Here is a 14,563-nt window from a genome sequence, read left to right as displayed (position 1 = left end):
CGGGGGAAAAAAAAGAAAGTACAAATGAAAGCGACATTTTATTTATAGGTTGAACCAAGGATACACTTGTGACTTGAAGTACTTGAAATCACACTCTGTAATTAAGTTTAGATAAAAAAAATAGACGCACATTTGTGGGATGGGGAGTGAGGGGGTAGAGTGGTCATGGAGTTGTGAGCGCTGCAATTGCGGCTAAATTGCTTTTAATGGATTTCATGGGGAGTCATTCTTGTGCCGTTTGATTGACAAATATGTTTGTGGGTTTGTGCAATGCACCATCGATCAAACGCATACAAACCGTCACTCGGTGTTGCTGAGAATTCTTGACGGACTTTAATTATTAGTCAGTTATGGTCACACACAGAAGTTACAGCCAAAACTCATTTTGTATCAGTTAAATACAAATATCATGGGCTAAACACATTCTGGTTATTTCTAATTCACTTGAGTATAAAGGGGATATTTCAAGAAAAAGATATTATCAATCTTACACAACAATTGCCATGCACATTTGATGATGAATCGTCTTCCACTGGTGTCATATAAACATCTTTAGTTTCCTTATAGCAGCCTCTCACACATTAACGTCGATGTCAAAATCAGACATGAGAAATGAGTGTAATTACATCTTTTGAGAGGTACGTATGGGTGCATCAGTGGCAGGCACCATGAATAATGCTGGACCTACACAATGCGTTTGCTCATTAATTAAGGTACAATGACTTCAGTTCAAGGAACTAGAGCTATGTTGCATTGTAATAATGCCACCATTTTGTTCTCTTTGACCCTAAACAAATGGGAGATTGGTCTGGCATGTATGACCCCCACACGTCTGTTTACATGAATGTTGTGACATTTTTAAAAATATGTAATGAAAGTAAAGAAGCCCTTATAAATTCTTCAATTGAACAGGATTTATATTTTTCAAAATAACATATTAGCATATTGGAACATACAGTAACTATAATGTTAAATTAAAAAATATCAAAAATAAATAAATAAATGACTGATATATTCTGCAGCCCTGCAGCTGCAAGCGAGGAATTTCTATCTGCAATTTCGGGACATAAAAAATACAAATACCGTCGGAACAGTACAGTATATGACGGAAAATTTTAGTGGTTTTGAGAGCATGACGTTTTCATACCTTGAAACCGGTAACCGGCACATGTCTAGGAAGCATCAAGTCATTGATACCTATTTGATTTACTAACACATAAAGGAGATAGTACCTTTTCTCGTAGGCACCGTCTAATTCAGACATGTCCAAAGTCCGGCCCGGGGGCCAAATGCGGCCCATGGTCAAAGTTCATCCGGCCCCCAGCCTCTGTCATAAAATCAATAACGTCTGGCCCGCACACAGACTTAATAAATTGGTCAGCAGTACTGCTACCAGCATATGAAGTAGCTTACAAACTAAATGCTGCTCTTCATTTACCCAGTAAAAGGCAACAGCACTCTAAGCAACATTACCCCGTGTGACACTTCCAATTTTCTAAAATGGCGACAAAAAAAAAAAAAAAAAAAAAAAAAAAAAAAAAACAGAAAGTTGACTGTGACGGCCGACACTTCAAGGATAGGTGGAAATTTGACTATTTCTTCACTGAAATACGCGACAACTGTGCCTGCCTCATTTGCAGAGACAGTCGCTGTTTTCAAAGAGTTCAATGTGAGGCGATACTACCTAACAAGACATGACATGTACGACAAGATTAGTACTGCAACGATTAATCGATTAACTCGAGTATCCGATTACAAAAAAAAAATATTCAAATTAAATTTTGTTGCTTCAAGTATTCATTTAATTAAAGTGCCATTTTAATGGTTTATTTTGAAACTGTTTGCAATGAGTTTTATTGATGAGGGTGGATACACTGCCCTCTGGTCTGCCTTTTTTCACATGGCTGAATCCAACTGCTCCCTGTTAAGACCAACGTAAGCTAAGTTTTTGTTTGAGCTAATGTTTTTTAATGCATTCTTAATTTAGTTTGTAGGTATATTTAGCCGTTTTTGTGGGAATTTGTGTCTGAGCCATTTGTTAAGAGCATTGTAAAAAAAAAATAAAAAAATAAATAGCATTTAAGCTAGCGGAATTGTTCTATGTCAGTTAGCCAGTTATTCTTTTGTTGTACATTGATCCTCATTTAAAAATATATATATACAGTGGGGAGAGCAAGTATTTGATACACTGTCAATGGGTTTTCCCATTGGCAGTGTATCAAATACTTGTTCTCCCCACTGTATATACACCGTTTGAGGCTCAGCTCAGGTATTTTAATTTTTCATGTTCCTTATCCGATTACTCCATTATTCGAATTAAGTAAACCATTGATTAATCGACTAGTAAAATAGTCGATAGCTGCAGCCCTAGACAAGATTACAGGGAGATACGCAACGAGAAATTGAAGAAATTGAAGCAACTTGAAGCTAGTTAAATTTCACAGCAGTAGTATTTTGCAAGAGCCCGTGAGTCAAAAGAGAACGCCACAAAGGCTAGTTGCGAGATTGTTGAAATTATCAAGTAAAAACAATAGTAAAGCAAATGTGACACACAGAATGGCTTGCTAAAATTTGCCCTAAATATATTGTTCTACGTAAAGGACGTCAGCCAGGTTCGCCCCCCCACACATTTTTACCACACCAAATCTGGCCCCCTTTGCAAAAAGTTTGGACAGCCCTGGTCTAACTGTTTGCATTATTCTAACACACTTAATATAATCAATCAGGGAATACTGTAGTATCGTTTCTCGCATTTACCGATCCACTGTTTATATGACTCTAACACACCCAATATAAAATAAATACCACTTACACCATAGTTTAAGGAAAACAAGCAGAATATAGGGCATAAGACATATATGACGCCTTCTTATCATGGAAGCCCAACGTGTGCGTCATGCAACTGACTGACCAGGATTGACGCTGACATCTACAAGCCCATGTCTGCACTACCAACTCTCGCATGGCAATCAGTTATTCCGGACAATCCAGAAAAAATGGCGGGACATCTTGTCCCAACACAGGGAACACCGAAGAACACCGACATTCAAGAGATTACACAACTGACAAGACTCCAAGAACCCCTTTGACGCTGAGGTGGCAAAATCCACAACCCTCGTTACCCTGACAACAGTAACTCCCGAATCCTCTTGTCCAATCCACAAAGAGACAATAATCCTACACAACGCCCAAACACACCCTTCTTCCTGCCCACGGCCCGCCCAGCGAGAGCCTTCAAAAGACTGAATGTTTAACTAAGCATTGTCATTTTTTCTCGGGAACCTTTTGTTGACTTGTGATATGATGACCCTGAATCCTCGCCTGGATCCCTCTGTGCTGTATGATCGCTGTCGACCTGAATAAATTGTCAACTTGTGCTTCGATGCCTTTTTCCAGCTTTCAAAATGGAGTCAGTACAAGGGGTTAAGACTAAGGTGAACGTGCAGAGTTTGTCGGGATCTCGCCGGACCGGGTCGTTGGAGCCGCGCCGCCTGGGTCAGGGGGTTTTGCTGGCATGATTCCCACAATCTAGCTAAAAGGTCAGATTCCTTCAAACAAAAGAGATTATATAGTGGTTTCTATATGTAGCAGCAATTAAGGCATCATGCATTTGATTTACTGGCAGTTGGCATCAACGGGAAGGGGTACATTTTATTTAAACAGCGGATGATTTGATTATTGCCTAATTGATCTGCAGAAGTGTGGAAAATTTGCATAGTTTCAAATGTATATTAATAATGTTTATTGTAAGTATTGTATGTATGTTAAGCAAAATGTTCTGTTTGCTGTTCCTCAACAAGAATCATTTGGCTGGAGTAAGTAATTACGTTTGGCTTGTACGTGTACATTTTTTAGATGAGTTTTATGTTTGTTTTTTCATATTTTTCCATCTGTTAATTCTAAATTCTTGGGATAGTTGTTTTAATTTAGAACAATGTCACGATTTCAAATTTAAAGAAAGAATTACTAACTTGAAACAAACGATTTAATAAAAAAAAGTCACAAAACACACACTGTAATGCAACAGTGCTTTGTTTTCTGTGGAAAAAAAAAAGTGGGATTAACACATGACAATTACACACCTGTCAACTCGAGGCCGTTGGCAATTTTACAAATAGTGACGTGTGCCTTAAAAATTGGTGACTAATCTTACGTTGAATAAAGCGTGCAATATGAAACAAAAATAAAACTCAATTTTTAAAATAATATGAATTTATTGGTAATATTGTAACATACAGTATAACCTGGTGCAACCAAAGAACAATCAATATCTTCAGCTACATCATGATTACTAAAATTTAACAGTGACTTTTGTTATAATTGTATGTAGCACTTTTGGACATTTCTATCATGTCTTGATGGCTGCACTTCATGACACTTCAGCTCGCAATTCAGTTTGACTTGAAGGTAGTTCGTTAGTGTGTCCAATTATAAATTAAAAAGGTCAATTGATAAAACTAACTTACCGATGCAATCTTTAAGTAAGGGAACATTTCTTTTGCTAATCCTGAGAAGTGATCAGCAATAGTTACCGGCAAATTGTGTTCGGCAACAAATTGGCAGAATAAAATCTCAGTTTTCATCACTTTTCATATTTATGACCAGTGTTGTTAATCCTACTTTTAAAAAGTAATTAATTACAGTTACAAATGACTTCTCCCAAAACGTAATTAAGTTAGTAACTCAGTTACCTGAATGTAAGAGTAACTGGCAAAGTAACTGGTGTTACCTTTCATGTTTTTTTTCCTTTCATTTAAAAAAAAACAAAAAACAAAAAACAAAAACAAAAAAAAACATAGTAACCTTTGCTATGTTTGGAAGTCATTTAATATTGTGAATCAACTGTTTAAGTTGTTAAAATTGCTCCCGTTTTTGCATTAGTTCCCTTCTGTCTACTTTCGACATGTGAAACAGGTCAAGATTTTGCCAACTTAGGAGTATTTCAGATAAAAAGTTACTTAGGTTCGCTAGGAAGGTTCACTACAACAGAGCCTTTCTGCGAAGTCTACTGCTTTAAGATGGCGGCTGTTTACTAACGCTGCCGAGTCCGTCATTTCGCTTGTAGTTCTATGTGCATGTGATATCTAGGCGTAGATTGTAGGCTGTCGGCTACAGTGAGGAAATATTGGAGCCAGCTAGCCTGGCATCGCGTTTGCTACAGCGTCACAACAAAAACTCTTCTCTCTCCGTGTCTCTTGACTTTTCTCGCGTCATTCAACCAACGTAGTAACGCATAGTAATGCACATTGTCTCGTTGCCGAAACGGTGACAAAATCCGAAAGGAGAAAAAAAAACGTATTGCATGAAAATTGTACAGATTTTGAACGTACGGCGTACACATTTAAAAATCAGTGCTCACTTGTACAAATTACGCCGAAACCGAACAACTTGATAGGTGTGCAATTAGACACATTCAAGAAGAGAAACTCTGTGTCATGATTAGCGATCAGGCAGCATAGAATAGGATGCCAACATATCCACACTCACAACGGTTTCACACAAATACTGGATTCTACTCTTCACATGGCTGATTTGTGTACACTTCACCCTTCCCAATTATCTTTCTGAACCCCCCCCCACCTTCTTTCTCCTTGGCCATTTGCCCCCCCACATGGCTAGCACCAACATATTCATAGTTAGTGTGGTATTTCTTGTAGTTGTTTGTGGTTCTTCCGCCTCTTTGTCCTATTCTCTTTTCTTCTCCTTCCTGTTCACTGCCTTCTCCTAATAAATGAGGCACGTTGCATGATCACATTGGGAGTATGACATACCCATGTGATATATTAAAACTGTTCAGACCAATCGGACACTCCGATTTCCATTCTCTGTGTCAAGCAGCAGAACAGGACAGGTTAAAAAAAAAATTGTGGCAAACCAAAAGCCATATAAATTCTGTGCCTCATGACTGAGTCATGTGGGTAATAGAAATGACCAATTAACTCATTCACCAATTAACGATCGCCAGCAGCCCTTGCAGTCAAAATTGGATTGGATGTCTACCACTGTCAGTGGTAGCAAATTAGTTAAACAGATGCTACTTTGTCTAAGGGTGAATAAGGAAACATTTAAACTAAAATCAGTGGTTTCTACTAAGAGTGCTGTGCAAAATTACTTCCTTCGATATCAAATATAAAATATGGCTCAATAAACCATATTTGTCCCTTCCATGTGCCGTTTATCTTCCACAAATACGATAAAACCATAAATAAGTAGCTTAGGGGCACACAGAAGCTTTTCCTCTGACTACAGGGTGCTTGTCAGTGTTAAGCACGCTTCCAACTAATATCAAAAGCGATGAGACTGTGTTTTATATAGGGACTGCAGTGTGTCGGCGCAAAGAGAAAGGGAAAAATACCCTGGCAAACAGAACATCTGCTGCTCATGTGCAAGTAAGTTAAAAAAAAAAAAAAAAAGTGTAGTTTTTCACTAAGAATATCTTTCCACATTAAAATATTATATTGTGTTACAGTACAATGGTTTGTTTTTTCCACTCCTTCATAGCCTCTATGCTGTGGGTGGAATAAAGTCTTCAGGCTTATGTTGGCAACTTTCTGGCAAAGCACCGGCCCAGGAGTCAGATTTTAACAAATAAATAATAAAACAACAAAATACAAGAATATAAGTGCTAGATCTACATTGCTGGAATTTATGAAGTTCGCATTCAACTCAGGAGAGAACATCACTCCGCAGAATATGGTTCCTTCCTCTCCTTCATGCACACATGCAACTTAACCATGGTGCACTCATCACTCCCCTTAGGTGCTCACGGCAGACCTCTTAACTCCCAGTCTCTGGCTGTCAGAAATTCTCTTCTCTTGGTCTTTCCACCCTCCAACCACCATGCAGGCAAGCATGTTAAAGCATCATCTACATTTCCAGGAGACCAAAAATCTCCTCCATGCAAATGAGTCAAACAGACACCATAGCAATTATCACCTGAAACCCCATACTTATCCTCACATGCAGCCAGGGAAAGTGGCTCCAAGTTGTTATCATGAATAGATAACTAAATGAAAGTCCAAATAGTTTTAACTTTATTTCTATTGCTGCTCAATCCATTTCCACTTCTACGTTAGAAGGAAACATTTCTGAGAAAAAACAAGATTTATTTCCCCCTAAAAACTACAAGAAAAAAGTAATCATAATTTGATTTCTTGTCATATGTCTGTGTATATTTTCAACCATTCGGATCATGATTATTTGAAAAAAACTGAAAGTCCATTTGCCTTGATTAATTCAACCTTGGGAAATGTTCTGTATTTATTATTATTATTTATTCTTCTAAGGCTCATGGGGGCGCTAAAGCCTATCCTAGCTGAAGCGGGGTACACTATATTGTAGTGTAGATTGATCAGCTGTAAATAAGTAAAACTAAATACATGAAATGAAATAAAAACATATACACTCACATTTAAACAAGCAGACTTTTTATGCATTCTTGAAATAACCTTTCATATCCAGTAGCTACCCTTAGGTGAAAAATAAAACAAATGACAGAACCATAGAACTTACTTTGTCATGTTGTACATTATGTTCATACTTTATTGAGCTAACTTAGCAGAGAATTTTGTAGCACTTTACGCACTGCATTTGAATTAAATTTACTTAATCGTGGCATAAACAGGAGAGACCCATAGATAAAGCATCCTCCTGAATCTGATGAAATCCTCATTAATCAGTGTTTTCTGAACATGCCGTGTGAAGCCAATTTGCATGGACAACAAGAAGAAGAAAAAAAAAAAAAAAAAAAAAAAACCTCATTGAGTTTAGTTTAAAAAATCATTTGTATCATTTTTCACTCATCTTGTTCCTAGTAAAATGGCTCACTTGGTTGAATCAAGTCAAATGGGCTCTATTTGATTATTGTACAAGTGTACACTGAGGCATGGGCCACTCAAACTCCCATTAAAAACTTTTTTTTTTTTTTAAATATAGGACATATAGGGCATTTTGGACATACAGGGCTATCACTACTGCTTTTTTTTGCCAATGAAAATGACCCAAAGTATCAATGTTAATGTATCCCAGTAATCAAGGGCGTAGGTTTGGTATCTACATTGATGGGGACGATATAACAGAATAACCTGTATGTAAAGTTTCTGCTGGGGACGGGACCTTAATAAGACCAAACAGATTGGGTGAATGGGGGGCAGGGCTACATAATATATAACTACGGTAATTAATTGATTGGCTAAATGATCAATGCAAAAATAAATCTGTATTGACTTATACTAACTTTCATGTGTATTAGGTCAGGTGATACACCCTTAGATTAAAACAATTGTTTTCAAAAACGACAAAAACATTTTGAAAACTTCCAGAATAAATGTCCGGCTTTTATTAGCAAATTGCAGTATTTGAACATAACTTATATTAACAGTATACACAAAAATTTAAACTTGTTAATAATCTCTTAACTATCCTGGAATGCAAAAAATAAACATTTGTCTTAAGACCACTCAACATTTTCTGTCCAAATAAATACAGTGCATCACAAAAGTGAGCACACCCCTCGCATTTCTGCAGATATTTAAGTATATCTTTTCATGTAACAACACTGAGAAAATGACACTTTGACACAATGAAAATTAGTCTGTGTGCAGCTTTTAGAATAGAGTTAATTTATTTCCCCCTCAAAATATAGCCATTAATAACTAAACCCCTGGCAACAAAAGTGAGTACACCCCTTAGAAACTACGTACATCCCTAAACGTCCAAATTGAGTACTGCTTGTCATTTTCTCTCCAAAATGTCATGTGACTCGTTACAGGAGTGCTGTCAGCATTGCTGCAGAGACTGAAGAGGTGGGGGGGGTCAGCCTGTCAGTGCTCAGACTATATGCCGCATTCTACATCAAATTGGTGTGCATGGCTGTCACCCCAGGAGGAAGCCTCTTCTGAAGATGGTACACAAGAAAGACCGCAAACAGTTTGCTGAAGACATGTCAACAAAGCACATGGATTACTGGAACCATGTCCTATTGTCTGATGAGACGGGCAGGCTTTCTTGTGTATCGGAGGGGAAAATAAATTATATAAGCTGTACACAGACTACTTTTCATTGTGTCAAAGTGTCATTTTGTCACTGTTGTCCCATGAAAAGATATACTTAAATATCTGCAGAAATGCGAGGGGTGTACTTCCTTTTGTGAAACACTGTAACTGAAATTTTTTTTAGTCTGGGAATAACAAAAATAATTAAAAATGGAGCCTTCCTTCAGGTAAAACACTTATGCTTTTGTCCACAAGCACAGCCAAACTCAACATAAAAATGAAAGCTCCTTTGGGCTGCTTTAAGACCACATAAATAAAATAAAAGTGAAAATTAGGGAGAAGGGGGTAAACCTCAGTTCACTACATTTCAATTTTAATTAATGTTAATAGGAAAAAACATACAGGAGGACACCTCTCTAAGAGGCTGATTACTCGAGTTTTGCAGGTTAGCAAATGGACACATTTTAATGTTACGCTAACTATGATGCAGGTCGGATTTTCAGTAGCAAAATTAGTGGTGTGTTTCCCACCTCCACAACAATGATGTCTTTTTACATTACTTACAGTGGCTGCTGCTGCTGGCCGAAAATACACTTGCAATATCCCTCCTCTTCGGAGGGGGAGGAGGCTGCATGTCGTCGACATGTAATTCTGTCGGGGCTGTGTGGGTGTGTGTGCAGGAGGGTTGAGGGGTCAAGTCATCAGCCAACCAAATGTGCATTTGAGGGGGGAAAAAATGGACCGCCACATTCAGCAAGTCAAAAGGGGAAAATGAAAGTCTGAACATATTGATAATAATTCCCTTAATAAAGGTAGCGTTATTTCTATACTTACAACATACTAAATTACCTACAGTACATAATTGAAGTCATTATATAATGCATATAAGGTCGCGAAAAAGTTGGTGGGGATAATTTGAGCATCCTGAAAATTTTGTAGTGTTATGTCCCTACCCTATGCAAACCTACGCCCTTGCCAGTAATGTCCACATATCGCTCAGTCTGCTGCGCAGTCATTAAATCCACAGCGGCTGATTTCATTGCTATTTTTTCATTGCAGTTGTAAAATGACAAACAAAATATGACCACAGCTTTTAACCCATTGCGGCAGCAACATGCAAACACACAGCAAGAGTGACTTACATCAGATTTACAGAAACTGGTGATCCATTTGTTTCATACTTTGCCAGTTTCCAGTTAAATAAGTGATCAACTCTGTACCACTCTACTTTGCATACACGTTCAACCCTCTCCTCATTTTTCATCACAGTGGGGCAAATAAGTATTTAGTCAACCACTAATTGTGCTCCTACTTGATAATATTAGAGAGGCCTGTAATTGTCAACATGGGTAAACCTCAACCATGAGAGACATAATGTGGAAAAAAAAAACAGAAAATCACATTGTTTGATTTTTAAAGAATTTATTTGCAAATCATGGTGGAAAATAAGTATTTGGTCAATACCAAAAGTTCATCTCAATACTTTGTTATAGACCCATTGTTGGCTCCTCTAGTGCAGTGATGTTTTGGGGCTGTCGTTGGGCAACACTGACTTTGAACTCCCTCCACAGATTTTCTATGGGGTTGAGATCTGGAGGTCTCTGTAGGTCATTCACTAGGTCCCCCCGTGTGGTTCTGGGATTTTTGCTCACCGTTATTGTTATCATTTTGACGCCACGGGGTGAGATATTGCATGGAGCCCCAGATCGAGGGAGATTATCAGTGGTCTTGTATGTCTTCCATTTTCTAATAATTGCTCACACAGTTGATTTCTTTACACCAAGCATTTTACCTATTGCAGATTCAGTCTTCCCAGCCTGGTGCAGGTCTACAATTTTGTCTCTGGTGTCCTTCGACAGCTCTTTAGTCTTGGCCATTGTGGAGTTTGGCGTGTGACTGACTGAGGTTGTGGACACGTGTCTTTTATACCGATGATGAGTTAAAACAGGTGCCATTAATACAGGTAACGAGTGGAGCCTCGTTAGACCTCTGACAGCCAGAAATCTTGCTTGTTTGTAGGTGACCAAATACTTATTTTCCACTCTAATTTGGAAAAATTCTTTAAAAATCAAACAGGGTGATTTTGTTTTTTTTCCACATTCTGTCTCATGGTTGAGGTTTACCCATGTTGACAATTACAGGCCTCTCTAATCTTTTCAAGTAGGAGAACTTGCACAATTGGTGGTTGACTAAATACATATTTGCCTCACTGTATGTTTCGGAGCAGAATCTCTTGTTTAGACATCTGAATTTGCTTTACATGCAACAGCCACCAAATTGGGCACAGCTGCAAACAGTGTATATCCCACAAAATACAACTCCTCAGAACACTGAGCAGTACTGTATCTGGGAGGCATATTCTTACAGTTATTGAGTTGGAACTCATTTTACAATGCAGGTCTACCAAATGGTTAATAATAACACACCCATTGTATATGGCCTTGGTGATGACGTCCACAAGGTCTGGACTGTACCTGCATCACTATCCCCTCACACACAATAACATACCCTAAATACTCGCGTACAGGTCACTTTAAGCTGTCCTTGCTCTGACCTTTGACCAATTTAGACCGTCGTAAATCTGAAAAAGCATATAACTTAGCATTAGCTTGGTATTTCGGCCCAACAAATGTATGCATTGTACTTAAGACAAACAGTACTTACGAACAAAACTTGCCCAAGGAATGAATGAAGACTATGATCACAACCGAATCAGCAACTGTGTATGTCGTGCAGCCATCTTGGCTTTCACACAACAAACATGTCGCCAAGCCAGGAGCATGATCTAGGAAAGCGCAAAACAACTGCTCCTTTCAGAACTTTAACAAAGGAAGAATACCCACAATGATGAGGAAGAGTTAAGACAGTTAAAATCTAAATAAAAATATAGCCATGTGATGAAAATATTGTCTTTAAATCACAATAAAATGTTCCTTGTTTTATTTGTTTCAGTCATATCGGTATTGAAAATTGTCATTGCTATTTCACCAAAAATCTCCTATATTGTGGTGCAACCTAAACGAGGGTCAACCTAAAATACCTACAGTACTTTTGAACCACAAACTAGGGGTACAACCTATCTGCTGGAGCGACCTATAAGCGAGTATATACAGTAGAATGCAGAGGTGTAAGTTTTAACTTGTGCGAAGTCTTTTGGGGAAGACATAATTTTAGGAGTAGGGTGGGGATAACAACGACAAAAGAAAGCACATTTATTCCCTCCTTTCCCCCAAAACAAGCAAACACTGTAAAATCAGGTAAGAACAAAAAAAGTATTGCACAACTTGTACTCACCGCAGGGTCTGTTTTGCTTTAACTTGACCAATGTGATTTCAGTTTGTGTTGCTAAAAATAAACAGCACAAGCAACATTTTACTGCCCATATACCATACCTTGCATAAGATATGAATAGCCTACTTCATAACTCCAAATCAATCACACTTATGGGATTTCAACCTGTAACTTTAGGAAGTAATAAGGATTTTTAATCAATTTCACAGGCCAATTTTGGAAACATTTAAGCAAGATAACCATATAAAGGAATTGTTCTGCAGGTGGCGACTACATACCATTTCCCTGCTCTCAACATCAATTCATTCATTTTACAGCCAGCTTATCCTGGTCAGTGTTGGGGATGCTAAAACCTATACTAGGTGACTTCATGCAAAGGGCCTGAAAACCTGTCATGAAGAGAAAGATTGGTGACCAACCAGGAAAGGTGGGAGTTTTTTTTGGTTTGTTGATCACATGGACACACCGTTTTATTTGTACAGAGAAAATTGAAATGCTCAAATTTACAACATAATTCTCATTCTGATTACCCAACTAAACATGGTGAAAAGTATGCAAAATATCAGATGGGTGAGCGAGGGGACAAGGAAATCCCAATCTTGTTCCAATTCTGAACTATTAATAATAACTATTAAAAAGACTATTAAAATTGCGAAAACTATTTATATTGCGAAAATTATTTCAACTTTTTTTTTTAAATACCTGAAACCATTTTTAGTGGAATACTAATGCATCCTAGACTTTCCTAGGCTCTCTCTCTCTGGGGCTCTCAAATAAGTTGAGTATGACAACTTGGCTTTATTTATCCTTACATGATTGTTACAGCAAAATGACAAATATGAGACAGCACAAGATGGCTCATAAATGTAGAATGGCGTTCTGAGGTAAATAAAATTGCTGTGTGATGAAAAGTAAGCACTGAAACAGCACATAAATAAAAAATTAAAAAAATAACATAAAAAAAAAAATTGGTAAGGAATGTTTAATTCACAGTGGTAAGTCACAAAATGTCTACTGTATTTACAGTTTTAGTGACAACATTATGTAGTTTTTTTTTTTTTTTTACACAAGTATTCGGATGCTCTGTCTAATACATAATGCATATGTCCCCCTCATAATAGGATCTGATATTTGAGGTTGCGGGGAACCCTGTTGATGACGAGGCGGCCATCATAGCTGAGTGACGCGAAGAGCCACGGATCGGCTGATGACCACTCAGCTGCATATACACTGTCTTCATGCTCCTCATAGGTGGAGACCACACTGTCCTTCAGAGGCTCCTTGCCCCTGCAGCCCAGGCAAACATGACATTTTTCCCTTAAAATTGTATATCACAAGAAAACCTTTTGGGTTTTATGAGTAGTTTTAAGATGCAAAACACACACAAAACAAAACAATAATACTAATCATAATTAAATAATGATACTTTAGAAATAGACATGGCATCAAAACAAGTGAACTCTGTTACAGGAGCTCAAACCACCAATGTTTTGTCACTGTGTGGATCCAGCACTAACTGGTCAGTAAATCGGTAACCATTGTAATGTTACAGGCAGTGATCTACAAAGCAGCAAACATTCCTATTGGCATAGGACACCAAGGAAGTGTTGGTACCTACTATATAATACTGCTTTGCAGTCAAATATTCATTAAATAGGGAGTTGGAACAATACAGATTTAGTAAAGTAGCTGATTTTTAAAAACAAGATAAAATATATGTTTTGATAGGTGTACTAAGAAAAATAGTATAACCACGTAATCATCCTGGATGTAGATTAAGGCCTATAATCTGTTGTTAAAATATACCGTATTTTTCGGACAATAAGTCACAGTTTTTTTTTTCTTATAGTTTGGCAGAGGGTACGTCTTATACTCTGGAGCGACTTATGTGTGATTATTTACGGTCGGGTCGGGTCGGGTCGGGCCGACTTCTCTCGCCAACTTTTTAAAAAATAAATATATATTCATATATTTATATTAAAACGATGTATGGATGTTAAATAAAATAAATAATTTGGATAAAACAGAGAAGGCACTGTGCATGCCTGCGCACGTGAACGCAGTGGCCCCGCTCTCTTTTCTATCTTCCCCTACAGCCCTCATGGCGCCCTCTGCGAGCATCCGGGTATTTCCTTTTCGATATGGAGCAGCATAGGAGTGAAAAACAAACTAAAGACAGGGGAATTGAAAAGCAAAAAACTGCGGTAGGAGTGGGATATGGAAAAGATTCAAATTGCTATACGGAAATCTGTGTCGGCTTGGCTGAATGTAAACGAATG

At 37.8% G+C, this 14,563-nt stretch overlaps 1 protein-coding gene across 2 annotated transcripts in view; it reads right to left on the bottom strand.

Moving 5' to 3' along the window:
• Positions 1-8,128: 8,128 nt before the first annotated feature.
• eipr1 (EARP complex and GARP complex interacting protein 1) overlaps positions 8,129-14,563 on the bottom strand; it is a 64,312-nt gene continuing 57,877 nt past the window's right edge. Inside the window, exon 8 of one of the 2 annotated variants that reach the window (XM_057858795.1) lies at positions 8,129-13,571. In XM_057858795.1, coding sequence (XP_057714778.1) covers positions 13,397-13,571 — 175 coding nt within the window. In that variant the 3' untranslated portion in view covers positions 8,129-13,396. The remainder of the gene's footprint in view (positions 13,572-14,563) is intronic. The other variant, XM_057858796.1, reaches the window with a different exon arrangement.

The sequence above is a fragment of the Corythoichthys intestinalis genome, chromosome 15 (genome assembly GCF_030265065.1).
Source record: "Corythoichthys intestinalis isolate RoL2023-P3 chromosome 15, ASM3026506v1, whole genome shotgun sequence".
Taxonomy (NCBI): Eukaryota; Metazoa; Chordata; class Actinopteri; order Syngnathiformes; family Syngnathidae; genus Corythoichthys; species Corythoichthys intestinalis.
Note: the sequence above shows the minus strand (reverse complement) of the source record. Positions and strands in the feature narration are given on the sequence as shown.